At 51.6% G+C, this 24669-nt stretch overlaps 2 protein-coding genes across 4 annotated transcripts in view; one reads left to right on the top strand and one right to left on the bottom strand.

Moving 5' to 3' along the window:
- The window catches only part of LOC146026772 (methylcrotonoyl-CoA carboxylase beta chain, mitochondrial-like), a 132747-nt gene that overhangs the window by 82517 nt on the left and 25561 nt on the right, over positions 1-24669 (bottom strand). The window lies entirely within an intron of this gene.
- On the top strand, positions 11762-22844 carry DIRAS3 (DIRAS family GTPase 3). 3 transcript variants are annotated; one of them, XM_083157719.1, is made up of 2 exons: positions 11762-12053; positions 21503-22844. In XM_083157719.1, the coding sequence occupies exon 2, from the start codon at positions 21600-21602 to the stop codon at positions 22194-22196; it is 597 nt and encodes a 198-aa protein (XP_083013845.1). In that variant the 5' UTR covers positions 11762-12053; positions 21503-21599; the 3' UTR covers positions 22197-22844. The 3 variants fall into 3 exon arrangements, with proteins under 3 accessions (XP_083013845.1, XP_083013844.1, XP_083013846.1); XM_083157718.1 differs by lacking the exon at positions 11762-12053 and adding an exon at positions 20994-21228; XM_083157720.1 differs by lacking the exon at positions 11762-12053 and adding an exon at positions 21169-21310.

The raw sequence follows: 24669 nt of genomic DNA, 5'->3' as shown, positions 1-24669 counted from the left end.
TATGGTCGACAATGAAAAAGGTTGACATGAGTTTTTGAAGATTTATTTTTCTTTTTTGAATGTTTTCATATTCATTCTCATGTGTTGACATGGACACCAATGAAGTGCCACACTTATGTCAACATTTACATGTGTTGACCTTTCTGTGTTGATTTTTTCTTGTAGCAATTTTTTTTCCAGTGACAACTATGTGCACGTCAACCTACACATCATCAACCAATTCTTTGTATGATATATAACACCTGTTCTGTTTTACTGTAGGTGTTTTAAGTCAGATCTTTTACTGCTACTATTACTGTTTATGTAAATGCATTCTGAATGACAGCAACATCCTACCATCCTTCTACAAGAATATATAACCAACTAGGTGATTCATCGCGCCCCGTGCCCCCCTTTCCCGCAATTCACGGACCCCCCGCGAACCCCCCCTCCCACGATTCACGCCCCCTCCCATGATTCACGTCACCCCCCGCACACCCCCCCTCCCGCAATTCGCAACCCCCCCTCCCGCAATTCACGCCCCCTCCCACGCTTTGCAGACCCCCGCCCTCTCCCGCGATTCGCGGACACCTGCGCCCCCTCCCTCCCTTGATTCACGGCACCCCCCGTGCCCCTCCCACAATTCACGGCACCCCTAAGCCCCTCTTTAGTCCCCGTATACTCACACACCCCTATCACTACCCAGCTTCCTGCTCTCCTGAACCGTAACTTCCATCACTGGGGAGTCGCTGACACTGTTTTGCCCACATGCCCCTATCATGCCTCATAGCCCAGCCTCCTGCTCTCATGGACACTAACTCCCACCCAGTAGGAGGAGACACTGACTCAGGGCCACCATCCTGTACTCCTGTACTGCCACACTGGACCCTCACCCACTGGCAGAAGCTGCACAGTATCTCCCACCCTCCTCTTTAGTCCCCCTTATGCCCACACACCCCTATCACTACCCAGCCTCCTGTTTTCCTGTGTTGTGACCTCCGCCAGTGGGGAGCCGCTGACTCAAAAACACCCTACTATACTATTGCAGACACACCGAAACAACATGCACACACAGCCCCCCCCCCCACACCCACAAATGTCACTGTACCCTCCACACTATCAATGTACATCTTACTCTGTAACCGCTTTTTAATTAAACAATACAATACAATAGACACCCCCTTCCACATCATATGCTCTCTATTTAACACATTTCACCTATAACTCAAGTTGCAATACAGACATCTGTCATACAATTCTAACCATCTTTCTCATATACAAATGTTCACAAATTAAGGGGGCGCAGCCCCTTACGACGGTGTGAAGAGCGCCCGTAGGGCGCGATGAATCACCTAGTTGATATAATACATCTCCCCCCATGGAGTCAGATTCTGAGGTGGGAGCAATAAAGAGCAAGTCACTTTGCACCAGGAACAAACCATGTAGCACTACAAGGGGAACACATGCATTTAATATTTTTGCATGCAGGGTAAATACTGACTGCTCTTGCATGTAGCCCACAAATAATGAATTTCTCTTTTTTTTCACACAACTAGTTGGATCTGAGTTTAGACATGCCCCAGCTGTAACCCTCTGCACATATTACATCTGCCCCACCTGGAGTGCAGCATGAGTTTACTAAGGCACTGATTCAGACCTGTTCGCTAGGATGCAACCAAACGGTCGCAACCCACCCCCCCCCCCCCCCCGGCACTGCACAAATACTCGCATTATCATGCAGCTATATGAATGAGAAATCATTCCATGATCGCTCTTTCTGCTTTACTCCCACCTAGAGATGTCATCGCCATTAGTGATTTCACTCATCGGTGGTCATCCCTGCTCTTTCATTGACTGGCCCAGGGGCCAATTAGAACCTGGGGGAAGGACTTTACATATGCATAGGGGAGGAGCAAGGCTCTACATCCCTGCATCAACTTAAAGGGGGGGGGGGCATGTTTTGGGGGCTCTGTACCATTGAGGGATGAAAACCATTGGTTCTTCTCCATAAATAGCGAAAATTACACTGGCAGTAAACCATCTGTGGTTTCGATGGACCATTAATGGTCGATATCCAACCCCACTCCCACCTCAGAATCAAGAGTGATCTGCCACATCTGGAGAGCGTTGCCCTATGGCAAATGCGAGTAAGCCCTGTCCAGAACCGCTGGTGTGTGGGTCATTTGCAGAATTTGGCCCTAGAGATGGCCCCTAGAATCTCTAGAGTACTACTCAGGCAGCACCGCACCGTCACTGGGCACTGGTAGGCCAACCAGGTTGGGATCAATTGGTCTACAGCATAATTGTCGACAGTCATTAGGTCGACATGGTTCCAGGTCGAAAGGTCGTTAGTTCGACAGGTCGTTAGTTTGACAATGTCTAGGTCGACAGTCAAAAGGTCGACATGGGGTTTTTCACTGTTTTTTTACCTGAATGTTAACACAGTCAACATGGACACAGTTTAAAGGTCACCACATCCCCTCGCATTGCTCGCTTTGCATCGGGTACGGTGCCTCGCTACTCTCGCTACACTATTTTATTCTCCCACCACGCCCTAGTGGATGTAGGGCATGAAATACCACCTGTCGGCACATGTCGGCTCAAAAAACAGTGAAAAACCCCACGTCGACCTTTTGACTGATGTCCTAGTCATTGTCGAACTAATGACCTACAACCATTCGACCTAGACCCATGACGACCTTTTCCCATGTCAACCTAATGGTGTCAACTAATGCCTGTCGACCATCATGCTGTAGACCAAATGACCTCATCCCGGCCAACCAATGCTGCCCTGCCACAAGTGCTGGAAACCATGTCCAGACGCCATCCAAGAACTTACTCACTGCCTTTCACCACGACAATATCCATAAGTCCAGGCAAGTGGCGGATTTGTTGTACCATGAACCGATCCGGGAGCTTGGTCATCCGCCATACAGTCCAGACCTGAGACTTCTTTGTCTTCCCGCAAATCAATAGTAAGATGTGTCGGATTCATTTTGAGTCAGCGGAAGAGACCTTCATCCAGCATCTAGAAGACTTTCCTCGGCCTGGTCCACCTGCTTCACCAAGTGGGACACGGGACGTACCTCCCAGATATACCAGTGTAGACGGGACACGGGACGTACCTCCCAGATATACCAGTGTATGCAGGACACGGGACGTACCTCCCAGATATACCAGTGTAGGCAGGACACGGGATGTACCTCCCAGATATACCAGTGTAGGCAGGACACGGGATGTACCTCCCAGATATACCAGTGTAGGCAGGACACGGGACGTACCTCCCAGATATACCAGTGTATGGGGGGACACGGGACGTACCTCCCAGATATACCAGTGTATGGGGGACATGGGACGTACCTCCCAGATATACCAGTGTAGGCGGGACACAGGACGTACCTCCCAGATATACCAGTGTATGGGGGACATGGGACGTACCTCCCAGATATACCAGTGTAGGCGGGACACAGGACGTACCTCCCAGATATACCAGTGTAGGCAGGACATGGGACGTACCTCCCAGATATACCAGTGTATGCAGGACACAGGACGTACCTCCCAGATATACCAGTGTATGCGGGACACGGGGACGTACCTCCCAGATATACCAGTGTATGCGGGACATGGAACGTACCTCCCAGATATACCAGTATATGCGGGACACGGGACGTACCTCCCAGATATACCAGTGTATGCGGGACACGGGATGTACCTCCCAGATATACCAGTGTAGGCAGGATATGGGACGTACCTCCCAGATATACCAGTGTATGCGGGACACGGGACGGACCTCCCAGATATACCAGTGTATGCGGGACACGGGATGTACCTCCCAGATATACCAGGGTATGCGGGACACAGGACGTACCTCCCAGATATACCAGTGTATGGGGGACATGGGACGTACCTCCCAGATATACCAGTGTAGGCGGGACACAGGACGTACCTCCCAGATATACCAGTGTAGGCAGGACATGGGACGTACCTCCCAGATATACCAGTGTATGCGGGACACGGGACGTACCTCCCAGATATACCAGTGTATGCGGGACACGGGATGTACCTCCCAGATATACCAGTGTAGGCAGGACATGGGACGTACCTCCCAGATATACCAGTGTATGCGGGACACGGGACGTACCTCCCAGATATACCAGTGTATGCGGGACACGGGACGTACCTCCCAGATATACCAGTGTATGCGGGACACGAGACGTACCTCCCAGATATACCAGTGTAGGCAGGACACGAGACGTACCTCCCAGATATACCAGTGTATGCGGGACACGGGACGTACCTCCCAGATATACCAGTGTATGCGGGACACGGGACGTACCTCCCAGATATACCAGTGTATGCGGGACACGAGACGTACCTCCCAGATATACCAGTGTAGGCAGGACATGGGACGTACCTCCCAGATATACCAGTGTAGGTGGGACACGGGATGTACCTCCCAGATATACCAGGGTATGCGGGACACAGGACGTACCTCCCAGATATACCAGTGTAGGTGGACACGGGATGTACCTCCCAGATATACCAGTGTATGGGGGACATGGGACGTACCTCCCAGATATACCAGTGTAGGCGGGACATGGGACGTACCTCCCAGATATACCAGTGTATGCGGGACACAGGACGTACCTCCCAGATATACCAGTGTATGCGGGACACGGGACGTACCTCCCAGATATACCAGTGTATGGGGGACATGGGACGTACCTCCCAGATATACCAGTGTAGGCGGGACATGGGACGTACCTCCCAGATATACCAGTGTATGCGGGACACGGGACGTACCTCCCAGATATACCAGTGTATGCGGGACACGGGACGTACCTCCCAGATATACCAGTGTAGGCGGGACATGGGACGTACCTCCCAGATATACCAGTGTATGCGGGACACGGGACGTACCTCCCAGATATACCAGTGTATGCGGGACACGGGACGGACCTCCCAGATATACCAGTGTATGCGGGACATGGGACGGACCTCCCAGATATACCAGCGTAGGCGGGCCACGGGACGTACCTCCCAGATATACCAGTGTATGGGGGACACGGGACGTACCTCCCAGATATACCAGTGTATGCGGGACACGGGACGTACCTCCCAGATATACCAGTGTAGGCGGGACACGGGACGGACCTCCCAGATATACCAGTGTATGCGGGACACGGGACGGACCTCCCAGATATACCAGTGTATGCGGGACATGGGACGTACCTCCCAGATATACCAGTGTATGCGGGACACGGGTCGTACCTACCAGATATACCAGTCTATGCGGGACACGGGACATACCTCCCAGATATACCAGTGTAGACGGACACGGGACGGACCTCCCAGATATACCAGTGTATGCGGGACACGGGACGGACCTCCCAGATATACCAGTGTATGCGGGACACGGGACGTACCTCCCAGATATACCAGTCTATGCGGGACACGGGTCGTACCTACCAGATATACCAGTCTATGCGGGACACGGGTCGTACCTACCAGATATACCAGTCTATGCGGGACACGGGACGTACCTCCCAGATATACCAGTGTATGCGGGACACGGGTCGTACCTACCAGATATACCAGTGTATGCGGGACACGGTCGTACCTCCCAGATATACCAGTGTATGGGGGACACGGGACGTACCTCCCAGATATACCAGGGTATGCGGGACATGGGACGTACCTCCCAGATATACCAGTGTAGGCGGGACAGGGACGTACCTCCCAGATATACCAGCGTAGGCAGGACACGGGACGTACCTCCCAGATATACCAGTGTATGCAGGACACGGGACGTACCTCCCAGATATACCAGGGTATGCGGGACATGGGACGTACCTCCCAGATATACCAGTGTAGGCGGGACAGGGACGTACCTCCCAGATATACCAGCGTAGGCGGGCCACGGGACGTACCTCCCAGATATACCAGTGTAGGCAGGACACGGGACGTACCTCCCAGATATACCAGTGTATGCGGGACATGGGACGTACCTCCCAGATATACCAATGTAGGCGGGACAGGGACGTACCTCCAGATATACCAGTGTATGCAGGACACGGGACGTACCTCCCAGATATACCAGGGTATGCGGGACTTGGGACGTACCTCCCAGATATACCAGTGTATGGGGGACACGGGAGGTACCTCCCAGATATACCAGTGTATGGGGGACATGGGACATACCTCCCTGATATACCAATGTAGGCAGGACACGGGTCGTACCTCCCAGATATACCAGTGTATGCGGGACACGGGACGTACCTCCCAGATATACCAGTGTATGCGGGACACGGGACGTACCTCCCAGATATACCAGTGTATGCGGGACATGGGACGTACCTCCCAGATATACCAGTGTAGGCGGGACAGGGGACGTACCTCCCAGATATACCAGTGTATGGGGGACACGGGACGTACCTCCCAGATATACCAGTGTATGCGGGACACGGGACGTACCTCCCAGATATACCAGTGTAGGCGGGACACGGGACGGACCTCCCAGATATACCAGTGTATGCGGGACACGGGACGGACCTCCCAGATATACCAGTGTATGCGGGACATGGGACGTACCTCCCAGATATACCAGTGTATGCGGGACACGGGTCGTACCTACCAGATATACCAGTCTATGCGGGACACGGGACGTACCTCCCAGATATACCAGTGTAGACGGGACACGGGACGGACCTCCCAGATATACCAGTGTATGCGGGACAAGGGACGTACCTCCCAGATATACCAGTGTATGCGGGACACGGGACGTACCTACCAGATATACCAGTCTATGCGGGACACGGGTCGTACCTACCAGATATACCAGTCTATGCGGGACACGGGACGTACCTCCCAGATATACCAGTGTATGCGGGACACGGGACGTACCTCCCAGATATACCAGTGTATGCGGGACACGGGACGTACCTCCCAGATATACCAGTGTATGCGGGACACGGGTCGTACCTACCAGATATACCAGTGTATGCGGGACACGGGTCGTACCTCCCAGATATACCAGTGTAGGCGGGACACGGGACGTACCTCCCAGATATACCAGGGTATGCGGGACATGGGACGTACCTCCCAGATATACCAGTGTAGGCGGGACAGGGACGTACCTCCCAGATATACCAGCGTAGGCAGGACACGGGACGTACCTCCCAGATTTACCAGTGTATGCAGGACACGGGACGTACCTCCCAGATATACCAGTGTAGGTGGGACACGGGACGTACCTCCCAGATATACCAGTGTATGCGGGACATGGGACGTACCTCACAGATATACCAATGTAGGCGGGACAGGGACGTACCTCCCAGATATACCAGTGTATGCAGGACACGGGACGTACCTCCCAGATATACCAGTGTATGGGGGACACGGGACGTACCTCCCAGATATACCAGTGTATGGGGGACATGGGACATACCTCCCTGATATACCAATGTAGGCAGGACACGGGTCGTACCTCCCAGATATACCAGTGTATGCGGGACACGGGACGTACCTCCCAGATATACCAGTGTATGCGGGACACGAGACGTACCTCCCAGATATACCAGTGTATGCGGGACACGAGACGTACCTCCCAGATATACCAGTGTAGGCAGGACACGGGACGTACCTCCCTGATATACCAATGTAGGCAGGACACGGGTCGTACCTCCCAGATATACCAGTGTATGCGGGACACGGGACGTACCTCCCAGATATACCAGTGTATGCGGGACACGAGACGTACCTCCCAGATATACCAGTGTATGCGGGACACGAGACGTACCTCCCAGATATACCAGTGTATGCGGGACACGAGACGTACCTCCCAGATATACCAGTGTATGCGGGACATGGGACGTACCTCCCAGCTATACCAGTGTATGCGGGACACGGGACGTACCTCCCAGATATACCAGGGTATGCGGGCCACGGGACATACCTCCCTGATATACCAATGTAGGCAGGACACGAAACGTACCTCCCCGATATACCAGTGTAGGCAGGACACGGGACGTACCTCCCCGATATACCAGTGTATGCGGGACACGGGACGGACCTCCCAGATATACCAGTGTATGCGGGACACGGGACGTACCTCCCCGATATACCAGTGTAGGCAGGACATAGGATGTACCTCCCCGTAATGCCCTTTACACATTATACCACACAACTTACTTCACATTATACAATATGCCACACACGGTTATTGACCATTACACATTATGCCACGCACGGTAATGTCCAGTACACATTATGCCACACATGGTAATGTCCAGTACACATTGTGCCATACACCATAATGCCCCTTACACATTATGCCACACTGTAGTTTCCACTGCACAATAAGCCACACACCATAATGCCCATTACAGATTATTCCACATAGGGTAAGGCCACACATTGTAATACCCATTACGCATTATTCCAAACACTGTTACGCCTCTTACACATTATGCCACACACTGTAATACCCCTTACACATTATGTCACATAACAATACAAATAGTGACAGAAAGGGGAGGGGGGATATTTGGGACAGAACACAGAAGAGGGTGACACAATGGCTATAACAGAACACAGAGGTGGGTGTGACAGTGACATAACACAGAGGGGGTGACAACATTTAGGACAGAACACAGAGGGGTGTCAAACAGTGCCAGAACACAGAGGGGGTGCCACACAGTTACAGAAGACAGAGGGGGTGGCACGCAGTTACAGCAGCCCTGGACCTTCCCACCAGGGAGGGTTGTCTATCCTAGTGGGCTGGGTGGGCTACTGCCCAGGGGCCCCACAAGCATAGAGGCCCCAGAGCAGCTTAAGACAGGGCAAATCAAAAATAAAACACAGAGACAGGTGAGGTTATATAGGAGGGGCCCCACTGCACTGCTTTTCCTGGGGGCCCATAATGCTGTTAAGATGGCTTTGCCACCAGGCCCAGGTAATTTGGGTACTTGTGTAATAGCACGGCGCCCGTTACGTAGTTAGCGTAGCGTCCCTGTCAGATTCAGCGTAATGTTCATCCGGCCTGCATAGAGTTACCCTAGTCCAGGGGTGGGGAACCTGAGACCCGGGGGCCGTTTACGGCCCCAGTAGCCGGTCTGAGTGGCCCTCCCACCCACCTGGTAGCCTTGCCGGGAGTCAAGGACAGGGGAATTCTCACAAGAGGTCGGTAGTTCTCGCAAGATTCCTCTTAATCACAGCAGCCGGAGACTGTCAGTCCTATTCAGCGGCAGCCGGCGGAGCGTGGGACGGCTGCAGCAGGACAATTTGTAAGAGACATATTTACATATGGTCCCGGAAGGAATTTTTTCCCCATACAAATGGCTCTTGGCACAAAAAAGGTTCCCCACCCCTGTCAAAGGTGAAGTGACTGCATTATTTCTGACGCTGTTAATTATTGTAGTAAGTTGCTTTCTTCTTATTATTATTAACTAAAATCCAGTTACCAGTTAACCCATGTCGTCATTACTGTCTCAGATGTATGATATGACAGGTGTGAATGTGTTCCTGAAACACCCCCCTATCCATGCCAGCCCGAAGTGTGGCGAGCGGCGGCGTTACGCGTCCTCCCGACCTGTTCATACCCCCACTATCCACGTCGGTGTAGAGTTGATTTTATAAAGTGTGGCGTGTGCAGCGAGCCACCGTGCCCTGCGAGGGGACGCGGATTACTTTACATGTATTCCGCTCGCCACACTTTAGAAAATCAACTCCATGCCGACATGAATAGTGTGGGTATGAACAGGTCAGGAGGACGCAGGCTGGCATGGATAGTGTGGGTTTCAAATGGAGGCATTTGCCAGTATGTAACATGGAGCACTGGCAAATGTGTTCTTTATTGTGCATGGAGATGCACGTGCTACCGCAGGAGACGCATGTGCTACCGGACCCCCTAACCCCCTCTCCCTGAAGCAGACACGGGCAGGGTTGCCGTACCCTGCTGCAATAATTGCTGAGACGCAGGAGCGTCAGACAGCTGGAGCACCTCTCCGCCGGCGCCCGCATGTTCCCCTCTCTGCCGACGTCCGCCAGCGCAGGGGATCTGGCGGTTACCGGCACTGTATGAGAGGTGCTCACTAGGGTTGCCATGGACACCGGGGACAGAGCCATGGACGCCGGCGACAGAGCCGGGCTGCCGCGGAGTCACTACGCTAAGTACGCTAGGCAGCCGTTGGGCTGTGCTGACAGCGTAGCTTAGCCTACGCTGAAAAAGTACCATAATTTGTTTTAATGACATTTTCGCACAGCGAATTGCAGTTGTGGGGGCATTTGTGCTGAATCAGGCCCTGAGTTGTGACATTGATGACCGGCGACTGTGACTGGATTGAAGTTTTGCCTAGGGGGCAAAAAAAAGGAGAATGGGTAAAAAACGGAACCAGACTCGACTCTGAAACACTGGACCGACAGCCTCCATTCATCAAACTGCCATTCCGGAGCTTGTAGTGTCCCATCCGGCGGTGCCTGTCCGGTGGTAGTACCTGTGACACCTGGGAGACGAGGCGGGACAGATTATAGCCTTCCTGTATTATCCGGGGATGTAGCAAAAACTGGAACGGTCCAGACCATACGAGAAGGCTGTAATCTCCCCTTCCCCATCTTCCCGATGACAGCTACCACAGACACCCAGATGGGACCAGACACTACAAGCTCTGGAATGCAGAGTTTGATCTCCGGTCCGGCATTCCAGAGTCTTATCCGGGTCCAGTTTTTACCCATACCCTAAAAACTGGAACGGGTCCATACCATGCGAGAAGGCTGTAATCTCCCCTTCCCCATCTTCCCGATGACAGCTACCACAGCAACCCTGACTGGATCATGGGACCAGACACTACAAATTACATAATGGCAGAGTTTTAAAGAATGCAGCCTTTATGGAGTTTGTAGTCCGGTTCCAGTTTATATCTTGTCCCGTAAAGAATTTCTGACTAATGTGAATGGCCAAATATTCCCTTGCTAGATATACCCGTCCCGTGCTATATAAATAACTGGTAATAAATAAAAGTTCTTGTATTTTCCATAGTAGCCCTCGTTTTCCCATCTCCCCTGTGAATGTCTCTGTACCTGATACACAGTTGTGCAGTATTATTGTCCTGGACATTGAGTTACTCTGTATTTTATGTACTGAGCACCCTGCGGTTGCTTCCTACAGCAGCAGAGATTAGCAGCAGATACAATGCAGCTATATATAGAAGCACCGTGCATGTCCATGACGTCATAATGGACGTGTCACGGCTGACATTACGCACGGCTACATGCATACAGCTGGAGCCAGTGTAACCACACTGAGTAGTGGGACCACCAGTCTGTGCCAGGCTCCAGCCATCCTGCAGAGCCCCCTGCCCTGTAATCACAGCACAGCGCCCCCCTCTCAGTCATCAATAATCTCATTATTGTGCCGCAGCATCGTTATCGTGCAGATCGTTTGCAAATATCGCATAGTACCCGGATCACATTTGGGTTTCACATTGGTCTTGGAAAAATGAATGTGCAGGTGTGTGTGGAGGGGGGAGGGGGGGGTGTCTTGTTCCAAAATTAAGGTCCTCAGATCTGCCCCCACCCCTCCATGCACACGTTGGTAATGACACATGAATACTAAGCAGCCTCTGTAACAGATTCCAGGATTTACACGACCGCAGTTAACCCCCCGAGTGCCACAGGAAGCCTGGAACCAGCGCCAGACCATGCGCTCCAGATCTCTCCAGCGCACAAGGGGTTAACCCATCTCGCTCTCTGCACCAGCTGAATGAATGGGATGTTCCACTTCTGTAAAACATGAATGAACCGTGGGGGGGTGTCCGGTCCCAGACGCCTGCTTGTTGCTGGCGCTTACCGGTGCGGTGACATTGGCATTTGCGGTGACAATAGGAATCAGACAGGGAAGGTGGGCACTGACCCATCTGCTAAGGGAATGACAGGGTGATTATGTGATGTGGCTGGACTTCTGATTGCAGAAACCCCTCTATAAAGGATGCATAATGGGATGGTCCTGCCCTTGGATTTTGCAGTGTGAGTTACAACCCTGCAGTGTGTGTGGTTTCCAGTCCCACCAACCTGTCCAGGTAAGTGGTGCTAATGCTTTGAATGCACAGGAGGTCAGAGAGCAATAGGCCCAGGGGTAGTGCTGGCAGTGTGGGCAGATTTGTAGGGTAGGGGGCACATGGGTCACTGAGAGACAGAGGCATCTACCCAGATGTGAGCTGCAGGGGCTCTGCTCATTACACACAGTCCCTGTCCTCTCCCCAGGGTATCTTCTGTCACACTACTGGAGGCTTGTAATTATTAGTAAGGCATTCGGCTGTAGGAATAATGTCAATGCAAATCCCTATAGATTGTAAGCTTGCAGCAGGGCCCTCCTACCTCCAAGTCTGTATGTTGTTACCCAGTTTGTTTTATCACTGTCTACTATTGTAAAGCGCAACGGAATCTGCTGCGCTATATAAGAACCTGTAAATAAATAATACTGGGCACTACACATACGCTTCTCAGCATGCCAGCCTGGCACAGCACAGTATGTGTGTATAGGTAGCCTGCCCTCTGCAGCAGCTGTAGGACTAGAAGTCTCAGCATACCACCCAGGTTCTGTACTGTATGTTTGTAGAGGTAGCCTGCCTGCGCTGCAGCAGCTGTGGGACTAGAAGTCTCAGCATGCCACCCTGGCTCTGTACTGTATGTATGTAGAGGTAGCCTTCCTGTGCTGCAGCGGCTGTAGGACTAGAAGTCTCAGCATGCCAGCCTGCAGCCTGGCACAGCACAGTATGTGTGTAGCGGTAGTCTGCCTGCACTGCAGCGGCTGTAGGACTAGAAGTCTCAGCATGCCACCCTGGCTCTGTGCTGTATGTGTGTAGCCTGCGCTGCAGCGGCTGTAGGACTAGAAGTCTCAGCATGCCACCCTGGCTCTGTACTGTATGTGTGTAGCCTGCGCTGCAGCGGCTGTAGGACTAGAAGTCTCAGCATGCCACCCTGGCTCTGTACTGTATGTGTGTAGAGGTAGCCTGCCTGTGCTGCAGCGGCTGTAGGACTAGAAGTCTCAGCATGCCACCCTCGCTCTGTACTGTATGTGTGTGGAGGTAGTCTGCCTGCACTGCAGCGGCTGTAGGACTAGAAGTCTCAGCATGCCACCCTCGCTCTGTACTGTATGTGTGTGGAGGTAGTCTGCCTGCACTGCAGCGGCTGTAGGACTAGAAGTCTCAGCATGCCACCCTGGCTCTGTACTGTATGTGTGTAGAGGTAGCCTGCCTGCACTGCAGCAGCTGTGGGACTAGAAGTCTCAGTATGCCACCCTGGCTCTGTGCTGTATGTGTGTAGCCTGCGCTGCAGCGGCTGTAGGACTAGAAGTCTCAGCATGCCATCCTGGCTCTGTGCTGTATGTGTGTAGCCTGCGCTGCAGCGTCTGTAGGACTAGAAGTCTCAGCATGCCACCCTGGCTCTGTGCTGTATGTGTGTAGCCTGCGCTGCAGCGGCTGTAGGACTAGAAGTCTCAGCATGCCACCCTGGCTCTGTACTGTATGTGTGTAGCCTGCGCTGCAGCGGCTGTAGGACTAGAAGTCTCAGCATGCCACCCTGGCTCTGTACTGTATGTGTGTAGAGGTAGCCTGCCTGTGCTGCAGTGGCTGTAGGACTAGAAGTCTCAGCATGTCACCCTCGCTTTGTACTGTATGTGTGTAGAGGTAGTCTGCCTGCACTGCAGCGGCTGTTGGACTAGAAGTCTCAGCATGCCACCCTGGCTCTGTACTGTATGTGTGTAGAGGTAGCCTGCCTGTACTGCAGCGGCTGTAGGACTAGAAGTCTCAGCATGCCACCCTCGCTCTGTACTGTATGTGTGTGGAGGTAGTCTGCCTGCACTGCAGCGGCTGTAGGACTAGAAGTCTCAGCATGCCACCCTCGCTCTGTACTGTATGTGTGTGGAGGTAGCCTGCCTGTGCTGCAGTGGCTGTAGGACTAGAAGTCTCAGCATGCCACCCTGGCTCTGTACTGTATGTGTGTAGAGGTAGTCTGCCTGCAGTGCAGCAGCTGTGGGACTAGAAGTCTCAGCATGCCACCCTGGCTCTGTGCTGTATGTGTGTAGCCTGCGCTGCAGCGGCTGTAGGACTAGAAGTCTCAGCATGCCATCCTGGCTCTGTGCTGTATGTGTGTAGCCTGCGCTGCAGCGGCTGTAGGACTAGAAGTCTCAGCATGCCATCCTGGCTCTGTGCTGTATGTGTGTAGCCTGCGCTGCAGCGTCTGTAGGACTAGAAGTCTCAGCATGCCACCCTGGCTCTGTACTGTATGTGTGTAGCCTGCGCTGCAGCGGCTGTAGGACTAGAAGTCTCAGCATGCCACCCTGGCTCTGTACTGTATGTGTGTAGCCTGCGCTGCAGCGGCTGTAGGACTAGAAGTCTCAGCATGCCACCCTGGCTCTGTACTGTATGTGTGTAGAGGTAGCCTGCCTGTGCTGCAGCGGCTGTAGGACTAGAAGTCTCAGCATGCCACCCTCGCTCTGTACTGTATGTGTGTGGAGGTAGTCTGCCTGCACTGCAGCGGCTGTAGGACTAGAAGTCTCAGCATGCCACCCTGGCTCTGTACTGTATGTGTGTAGAGGTAGCCTGCCTGCACTGCAGCAGCTGTAGGACTAGAAGTCTCAGCATGCCACCCTGGCTCTGTGCTGTATGTGTGTAGCCTGCGCTGCAGCGGCTGTAGGACTAGAAGTCTCAGCATGCCATCATGGCTCTGTGCTGTATGTGTGTAGCCTGCGCTGCAGCGTCTGTAGGACTAGAAGTCTCAGCATGCCACCCTGGCTCTGTACTGTATGTGTGTAGCCTGTGCTGCAGCGGCTGTAGGACTAGAAGTCTCAGCATGTCACCCTCGCTTTGTACTGTATGTGTGTAGAGGTAGTCTGCCTGCACTGCAGCGGCTGTAGGACTAGAAGTCTCAGCATGCCACCCTGGCTCTGTACTGTATGTGTGTAGTCTGCGCTGCAGCGGCTGTAGGACTAGAAGTCTCAGCATGCCACCCTGGCTCTGTACTGTATGTGTGTAGCCTGTGCTGCAGCGGCTGTAGGACTAGAAGTCTCAGCATGCCACCCTGGCTCTGTACTGTATGTGTGTAGAGGTAGCCTGCCTGTGCTGCAGTGGCTGTAGGACTAGAAGTCTCAGCATGTCACCCTCGCTTTGTACTGTATGTGTGTAGAGGTAGCCTGCCTGTGCTGCAGCGGCTGTAGGACTAGAAGTCTCAGCATGCCACCCTGGCTCTGTACTGTATGTGTGTAGAGGTACCCTGCCTGTGCTGCAGCGGCTGTAGGACTAGAAGTCTCAGCATGCCACCCTCGCTCTGTACTGTATGTGTGTGGAGGTAGTCTGCCTGCACTGCAGCGGCTGTAGGACTAGAAGTCTCAGCATGCCACCCTGGCTCTGTACTGTATGTGTGTAGAGGTAGCCTGCCTGCACTGCAGCAGCTGTAGGACTAGAAGTCTCAGCATGCCACCCTGGCTCTGTGCTGTATGTGTGTAGCCTGCGCTGCAGCGTCTGTAGGACTAGAAGTCTCAGCATGCCACCCTGGCTCTGTACTGTATGTGTGTAGCCTGTGCTGCAGCGGCTGTAGGACTAGAAGTCTCAGCATGTCACCCTCGCTTTGTACTGTATGTGTGTAGAGGTAGTCTGCCTGCACTGCAGCGGCTGTAGGACTAGAAGTCTCAGCATGCCACCCTGGCTCTGTACTGTATGTGTGTAGCCTGCGCTGCAGCGGCTGTAGGACTAGAAGTCTCAGCATGCCACCCTGGCTCTGTACTGTATGTGTGTAGCCTGTGCTGCAGCGGCTGTAGGACTAGAAGTCTCAGCATGCCACCCTGGCTCTGTACTGTATGTGTGTAGAGGTAGCCTGCCTGTGCTGCAGTGGCTGTAGGACTAGAAGTCTCAGCATGTCACCCTCGCTTTGTACTGTATGTGTGTAGAGGTAGCCTGCCTGTGCTGCAGCGGCTGTAGGACTAGAAGTCTCAGCATGCCACCCTGGCTCTGTACTGTATGTGTGTAGAGGTAGCCTGCCTGTGCTGCAGCGGCTGTGGGACTAGAAGTCTCAGCATGCCACCCTGGCTCTATGCTGTATGTGTGTAGCCTGTGCTGCAGCGGCTGTAGGACTAGAAGTCTCAGCATGCCACCCTCGCTCTGTACTGTATGTGTGTGGAGGTAGTCTGCCTGCACTGCAGCGGCTGTAGGACTAGAAGTCTCAGCATGCCACCCTGGCTCTGTACTGTATGTGTGTAGAGGTAGCCTGCCTGCACTGCAGCAGCTGTAGGACTAGAAGTCTCAGCATGCCACCCTGGCTCTGTGCTGTATGTGTGTAGCCTGCGCTGCAGCGGCTGTAGGACTAGAAGTCTCAGCATGCCATCCTGGCTCTGTGCTGTATGTGTGTAGCCTGCGCTGCAGCGTCTGTAGGACTAGAAGTCTCAGCATGCCACCCTGGCTCTGTACTGTATGTGTGTAGCCTGTGCTGCAGCGGCTGTAGGACTAGAAGTCTCAGCATGTCACCCTCGCTTTGTACTGTATGTGTGTAGAGGTAGTCTGCCTGCACTGCAGCGGCTGTAGGACTAGAAGTCTCAGCATGCCACCCTGGCTCTGTACTGTATGTGTGTATAGGTAGCCTGCCCTCTGCAGCAGCTGTAGGACTAGAAGTCTCAGCATGCCACCCTCGCTCTGTACTGTATGTGTGTGGAGGTAGTCTGCCTGCACTGCAGCGGCTGTAGGACTAGAAGTCTCAGCATGCCACCCTGGCTCTGTACTGTATGTGTGTAGAGGTAGCCTGCCTGCACTGCAGCAGCTGTAGGACTAGAAGTCTCAGCATGCCACCCTGGCTCTGTGCTGTATGTGTGTAGCCTGCGCTGCAGCGTCTGTAGGACTAGAAGTCTCAGCATGCCACCCTGGCTCTGTACTGTATGTGTGTAGCCTGTGCTGCAGCGGCTGTAGGACTAGAAGTCTCAGCATGTCACCCTCGCTTTGTACTGTATGTGTGTAGAGGTAGTCTGCCTGCACTGCAGCGGCTGTAGGACTAGAAGTCTCAGCATGCCACCCTGGCTCTGTACTGTATGTGTGTAGCCTGCGCTGCAGCGGCTGTAGGACTAGAAGTCTCAGCATGCCACCCTGGCTCTGTACTGTATGTGTGTAGCCTGTGCTGCAGCGGCTGTAGGACTAGAAGTCTCAGCATGCCACCCTGGCTCTGTACTGTATGTGTGTAGAGGTAGCCTGCCTGTGCTGCAGTGGCTGTAGGACTAGAAGTCTCAGCATGTCACCCTCGCTTTGTACTGTATGTGTGTAGAGGTAGCCTGCCTGTGCTGCAGCGGCTGTAGGACTAGAAGTCTCAGCATGCCACCCTGGCTCTGTACTGTATGTGTGTAGAGGTAGCCTGCCTGTGCTGCAGCGGCTGTGGGACTAGAAGTCTCAGCATGCCACCCTGGCTCTATGCTGTATGTGTGTAGCCTGTGCTGCAGCGGCTGTAGGACTAGAAGTCTCAGCATGCCACCCTCGCTCTGTACTGTATGTGTGTGGAGGTAGTCTGCCTGCACTGCAGCGGCTGTAGGACTAGAAGTCTCAGCATGCCACCCTGGCTCTGTACTGTATGTGTGTAGAGGTAGCCTGCCTGCACTGCAGCAGCTGTAGGACTAGAAGTCTCAGCATGCCACCCTGGCTCTGTGCTGTATGTGTGTAGCCTGCGCTGCAGCGGCTGTAGGACTAGAAGTCTCAGCATGCCATCCTGGCTCTGTGCTGTATGTGTGTAGCCTGCGCTGCAGCGTCTGTAGGACTAGAAGTCTCAGCATGCCACCCTGGCTCTGTACTGTATGTGTGTAGCCTGTGCTGCAGCGGCTGTAGGACTAGAAGTCTCAGCATGTCACCCTCGCTTTGTACTGTATGTGTGTAGAGGTAGTCTGCCTGCACTGCAGCGGCTGTAGGACTAGAAGTCTCAGCATGCCACCCTGGCTCTGTACTGTATGTGTGTAGCCTGTGCTGCAGCGGCTGTAGGACTAGAAGTCTCAGCATGCCACCCTGGCTCTGTACTGTATGTGTGTAGCCTGTGCTGCAGCGGCTGTAGGACTAGAAGTCTCAGCATGCCACTCTGGCTCTGTACTGTATGTGTGTAGAGGTAGCCTGCCTGTGCTGCAGCGGCTGTAGGACTAAAAGTCTCAGCATGTCACCCTCGCTTTGTACTGTATGTGTGTAGAGGTAGCCTGCCTGTGCTGCAGCGGCTGTAGGACTAGAAGTCTCAGCATGCCACCCTGGCTCTGTACTGTATGTGTGTAGAGGTAGCCTGCCTGTGCTGCAGCGGCTGTGGGACTAGAAGTCTCAGCATGCCACCCTGGCTCTATGCTGTATGTGTGTAGCCTGTGCTGCAGCGGCTGTAGGACTAGAAGTCTCAGCATGCCACCCTGGCTCTGTACTGTATGTGTGTAGAGGTAGTCTGCCTGCACTGCAGCGGCTGTTGGACTAGAAGTCTCAGCATGCCACCCTGGCTCTGTACTGTATGTGTGTAGAGGTAGCCTGCCTGTGCTGCAGTGGCTGTAGGACTAGAAGTCTCAGCATGCCACCCTGGCTCTGTACTGTATGTGTGTAGAGGTAGTCTGCCTGCACTGCAGTGGCTGTTGGACTTTGAGTCCCCCCCCCCCCCCCCCCCCCCTCCCTACAAAAAAATACACTCCATTTTATGGAGTGCAAGTACATTTATATTGTTTCTGTGCAGGGTAAATACTGTCAGCTTCTGCATGTAGCACACAAATGGACAGCTTTTTTTTTAATGTATTTTGCATTTTAGTTTGAACACCCCCTACCCAAATCTAAATCTCTGTGCACATGTTACATCTGCCCCACCTCCAGCATAGTAAGGTTGCCCAGCCGCTTGGTTTTTTGCTTTGCTAACAAAGCTCAGTCCAATGTGAGTACACATGTATCTCTTCTGGATGCTGACAGACCCACTAGGGGAGCAGGCATTGTACTGGAGGAAGCCAGAACGTTTAGCAGTAAACTAGGTGCACACCAGACAGATACGGACATCTTGGGGGCGATTCTCTACGCTGCTTAACATCGCCATGCGGAATGCCCCTCCCTGCCGCCGAATCCCCTTGGTAACATGCGAGAAAACATCCCCTCACATTCATCCGCTAGTAGGAAAAATCATTCGATGGTAGGCGGCTGTACCCAGGGGAACGGGGTATGGGGCCGCCCCCGTACCCAGGGGAACTTCCAGCGTTTTTATAGGGACACCCATATATAATGCTGGCCGTTCCACTGGTCCAGCCTTGTGTGCGTCCACATCAGATCCCCATCCCTCCTTCCCCGCAATGGACGCAAGTGTGTAACTCGCCAAAGCCGTTCGCTGTCGGGGTTTGCACATGCGCAGAAATTCGCTAACCCCGACCATCGGGGCTGGAGATGAATTGGGATCAATATGAGTTATTCTGAATTGGCCCCCGTGTGTCCTCTATACACACAACACAATTACGGCTGAACGCAGACGTTACTGTGCCTGCCGGGGGGCGGACGCATGACGCCGGTGCCCGCCCCGAACCCGCTTAATCCGTGCAGCAGCCGAGTGACTCCTGAGTCACACAGCAGCTGCGAAAGGCAGGGAAAGAAGGAAAGATCATCCGATGGTAAGTTACCGTCAAATGATTTTTCCTCTGTGCGGGTGCTAGCGAGTGGATGTGTACCTGTACACATACGTTTGCAGCGCTGCACAGGGGCACGGATGATGGGGGTGGCGTTAACCTGCTCGCTGAGCTCAGAACACATGCAGCCTAGCAAGCAGATCTGAATCGGGCCCTTTGTCTGGCCGATTGTTTGCACGCTGCATTAGCTGCACAATAAATCGGCTCTGGATCAATGAACATCGCGTCAGGCACCTGATGTCGATGGGCGATGTGCGCACATGGGGCCTGATTCTGGTTCACTCGCAAAAGCAAATTAGGTCTCTAATGATCAAAACCATGTGCACTGCAGGTGGGGCAGATGTAACATGTGCAGAGAGAGTTAGAGTTGGGTGGGGTTTGTACTTCAAACAGATCTATGTTGCAGTGTAAAAATGAAGCAGCCAGTATTTACCCTGCACAGAAACAAAATAACTCACCCAAATCTAACTCTCTCTGCACATGTTACATCTGCCCCACCTGCAGCGCACATGGTTTTGTCCATTAGAAAGAGAATCTGCTTTTGCAAACCAACCAACTGCTTTAGATCAGAGAGAAGATGTGATCCTCCACAATGATAACGAGATCGGACGTTCTAGTGCATTGATAATATCGTTTAGTGACCCCACTGATTATGCCGGTCGTTAGATGCATAGCCAAAATTGACCTGCAAGTTCAGATAAAAGGGGGTCATTAAAGATATTGAGCATACACACTCCCATCAGAAGGGTCCTAATGTGCGATATCTGGTAGTGTGTATGGGACTTTGACAAAAATCCCGGGTCTGCGTTAGTGAACATCATATCAACTCCTGTTATGGGCCGGACGTAACGCTTTGCAGAGTCATTTACAATGCATGGCCTTGCTTCTGGCCCTGTACACTTGCACCCGGCTTCATCTAGGTCATCAACTTTCACACTGCACCCTTGTCTGCCCTACAAAACTAGCGCCAAGATACCCTACCCAACTGCCCTGTATATACAAAAAATTTTAGCTGACAGGTGGTATATCATGCCCTACCATCCACTAGGGTGCGGTGGGAGAATAAAATAGTGTGACGAGCGTAGCGACGCACCGTGCCCGAAGCATGGCAAGTGCAAAAAAAGTGAAAACCACCATGTCGACCTTTTGATTGTCGACCTAATGACCCTTTAGTGGTTGATCCCAGTGCATTATATGCTATGGAACGCTTGCTCTGGAAAAAGCTTCTAATTCTACCCCTTTCACACCCGGCTCTGACATATTGAATTATGAAAATTCTGTCATTTCAATAGTGTCAGCATTTTGACCATGTCGGTATAATGCATGTCGTCATTTTGGACAGTGTCAGTATTTTGACTTTGGGAAATCCTATCGTTCCCCAACAAATAACTACAGCAGAGGAACAAGCCGATAAAGTTCCAGCTATCCACTAGGGGGTGCAAATAATCCAATCTTCCCATGTCATACAAAACCAATAATAGAAGAAGAAAAGCAGAGAGAGGGGAGGGGGCTCCTCTGTTTCATCCGGCTGAGCTGTCTGTGAGAGCTGCAGCAATTAAACCTCCTCCAGACCGCAGGAAGCGTTGGAGAAGAGAGAGTACACAGGCGAGGTAGGTTCCCGGACCATGATCTAGCACGTCCCTTCCAGGAAGCTTCTGCTGAGGTTGGCAGCTGGGGCTCAGAGCAAAACAGGTTTGTTTGCTGGTAGTCTGGACCAGAGCATCCCAGCTCCAGTACTTCTGATCACTATCAGCACAAGGCTCCCGAATAGACACAGGGACTGTGATATAATTATGTTACGGGTCTAGGAACTGAATAACCTCCAGTGTTTTAAGAGTTTGTTCGCTTTGCATTGCAATAACTGTTTTTTATGGTCTTGAACAGGTGTCATCTCCTCTCGGAATGTAACAGCAGCTGATACCTTCTACCTTCACGTCGGAAGCCTTCTAAACCTTCTACGGTCCACTTCCCCACCTTCAATATGCCAGAGCAAAGCAATCATTACCAGGTGGTGGTGTTCGGCGCTGCAGGAGTTGGCAAAAGTTCTCTGGTTCTTCGGTTTGTACGGGGAACTTTCAGGGAAACCTATGTCCCTACTATCGAGGATACCTACAGACAGGTCATCAGCTGCGACAAGAACGTCTGCACGTTGCAGATCACAGACACCACCGGAAGCCACCAGTTCCCCGCCATGCAAAGGTTGTCCATCTCCAAGGGCCACGCTTTCATCCTGGTCTACTCGGTGAGTAGTAGACAATCCATGGAGGAACTTCAGCCCATCTATGAGCAGATCTGTCAGATCAAAGGAGGCACGCAGAACATTCCCATCATGCTGGTTGGCAACAAGAGCGACGAGTCCACGAGGGAGGTCCAGACCGGCGAAGGCGATGGTTTGGCCAACAAGTGGAAGTGCTCCTTTATGGAGACATCTGCCAAGCTTAACTACAATGTGCAGGAACTGTTCCAGGAACTTTTACACTTGGAGAAGAGGAGGACGGTTAGTCTCCAGGTGGCCGGGAAAAAGTCCAAACAACAGAAGAAGAAAGAAAAGCTGAAAGGAAAATGTTCTATAATGTAGGATGACCTCGGACTAGCACCACGGCACGAGGCAATCCAGACTTTCTTGGACATTTAAAATAGAAAGTATTAACTTGTAGGTCAGAACACTTTGCTGGGAAGCAGCGTCAGGTTTTATGGTATTATGGTTCCTATAGCAACCAGAACCAGACATCCTATAAGTGTAGAAGACAAGTTCTCCGCATGTCCGCGCAAAAACATTTATCAGTCGGTCATCTTACTATATATTGTGTGTCTGAAAGCTTAGCGCCGTCCCGAAAAGGAACCGGTCTTGGGCAAATATTTTTGAGACCCTTTTTGACTGCAGATTTAAAGTAACATTTGCACGCCGGGATGTTCGGGACCCAGGAAAGGAGATGCTGCTCTAATTTAAACGTATTTCTGTCTTTACCTGTTTTTGTTTTTTATGTTTTTCTTGTTGTTTTTCTGTGCTGCTTCCGTTTCTTGCGTTTTTGATACTTGTTGTGCTAATGTAAGTGGTTTCTATCACCCCGTTTTGGTACGTCATGCTTTTTCATATGAAATTGAGAATAATGAAATATTTCAGACACTCATTCTCTGTGTGCTCTCTCTGTATATGCTGGCGACAGACTGTATGGCGATTGTTATACATTGTGGATCTTACCGGAAATAAAGGCTATTCCTTGTGCTTATTGTGCGGAGGTGCAATGCCTTGTTGGATGTGGGTGCTGATGTGCTTTTGTCGGGGGTTATATTTGGGGTGTAGCACCCCTACGATGTTCTCAAACCATAATGTGATCATAAGTCCTGCTCGGAACTCTGTGGTATGGGTTTATCAGTTTTTAGAATATCTTATTATATAAATTAAGTTGATTTTATCTTTTATAGCGATTGTAACATATAAGGGCGACTTAGCCTTAGGGCGAAATGTGCTAAGCTTGGAAAGTTAGAAAAATTCGAGAGTGATAAACCACCAACCAATCAGCTCATAACTAATTTTTCAAACACAGCCTGTGACCTGACAGGATCTGATTGGCGGACACTTTATCTCATTCCACTTTGTCACTCTCTGAGGCTTAGTACATAGACCCCAAAGTACCAACCAACCTACTCCTAACTGTAGCTTTGAAACTACAGCCTGTAATAGGACAGTTAGGAGCTGATTGGTTGCCACTTTATCTCTCTCCCCACTTTATCACTCTCTAGGCTTAGTATGTATGTATATGGGTCTATGTACTAAGCATTGGGGAGAGATAAAGTGACAACCAACTACATTCTAACTGCCATTTTTCAAATACATCCTATAACATGGCAGTTAGGAGCTGTTTGCCTGGTATTTTATCTCTCTCCAATGCCTAGTACATAGACCCCTAAACAAAAGGGTGTATTTAAATCAAATTCAATATGTAAGACATGATGAGGATTGTAGTAGCGTGCTGTGATCTCTATTTAAAAAAAAATAAAAATATATATATATATATATATATATATATATATATATATATATATATATCTCTATTATAGTGGCTATGATAATTTGCTAGGTGGGTGGCCAGGCATGGGGCAGAGGCAGAAACCGGGAAACCAGCCTGTTGTTCTGGGAGGCTGGGAGGCTAACTCGATGTTTGGGATCCTGTCGGACATTCTGGGAAGTGGGTGAGTATGGAGTAAACACTGGATGCTTTTGCATGCAGCCTACACACAAGGAACGCATTGTGCAGCCCAGCACCCAGGTGCACGGAAGGGGAGGAGCTATAGTCCGTGCCATGTGGGTGTGGCCAGTGCTGTGTGGGTGTGGCCAAGTACATCTACACTATTTGTCCCAACGCCTCCTAAATATGTAAGACAGAAAATAGAACAATTTAATTTGGGAATAAAGAAACATTGTTTTATTACTTATGAATTCTGGTTGACTTATAATCACCATGCTGTCATGATGATGGGTCTATTTTATGTCAAGGCCTGGGGATTTAGTCCCATCTACTCCTGTCCCGTACCAGTATGTGTCAGGTGTAGATTATTAGGTCACCAGCATGTTCGTTGACAGTCATTAGGTCGACATGAGTCTAGGTCAACATGCATTTAGGTTGACATGAGTCTAGGACAACATGGGTTAGGTCGACGGGGTCATTAGATCAACAGTCAAAAGGTCATCCATCTTTTTTGTCCTGAATGTTGACACAGTCGACATGGACACTGAAACGTAGCACTGCGTCCCCTCACATGGCTTGCTGCGCTTGCCATGCTTCGGGCACGGTGCCTCGCTATGCCCTAGTGGATGGTAGGGCATGAAATACCACCTGTCGGCTCAATTTTTTTTTAAACCCATGTCGACCTTTTGACTGTTGACTTAACCCATGTCGACCTAATGACTCTGTCAACCTAACCCATGTCGACCTAGACTCATATTGACCTTCCTGTATGTCGACTTAGACTCATGTCGATCTAAATGCACGTCAACCTAATTGTGATGACGAATGACTGTCGACAAATATGCTGGTGACCGAATGACC

This window comes from Crinia signifera, chromosome 8, assembly GCF_055691185.1.
Source record: "Crinia signifera chromosome 8, ASM5569118v1, whole genome shotgun sequence".
Taxonomy (NCBI): Eukaryota; Metazoa; Chordata; class Amphibia; order Anura; family Myobatrachidae; genus Crinia; species Crinia signifera.
Note: the sequence above shows the minus strand (reverse complement) of the source record. Positions and strands in the feature narration are given on the sequence as shown.

What these genes read in the sequence shown, in the direction of transcription:
- DIRAS3 (XM_083157719.1), top strand. Translation starts at nt 21,600, where the DNA reads ATGCCAGAGCAAAGCAATCATTACCAGGTGGTGGTGTTCGGCGCTGCA.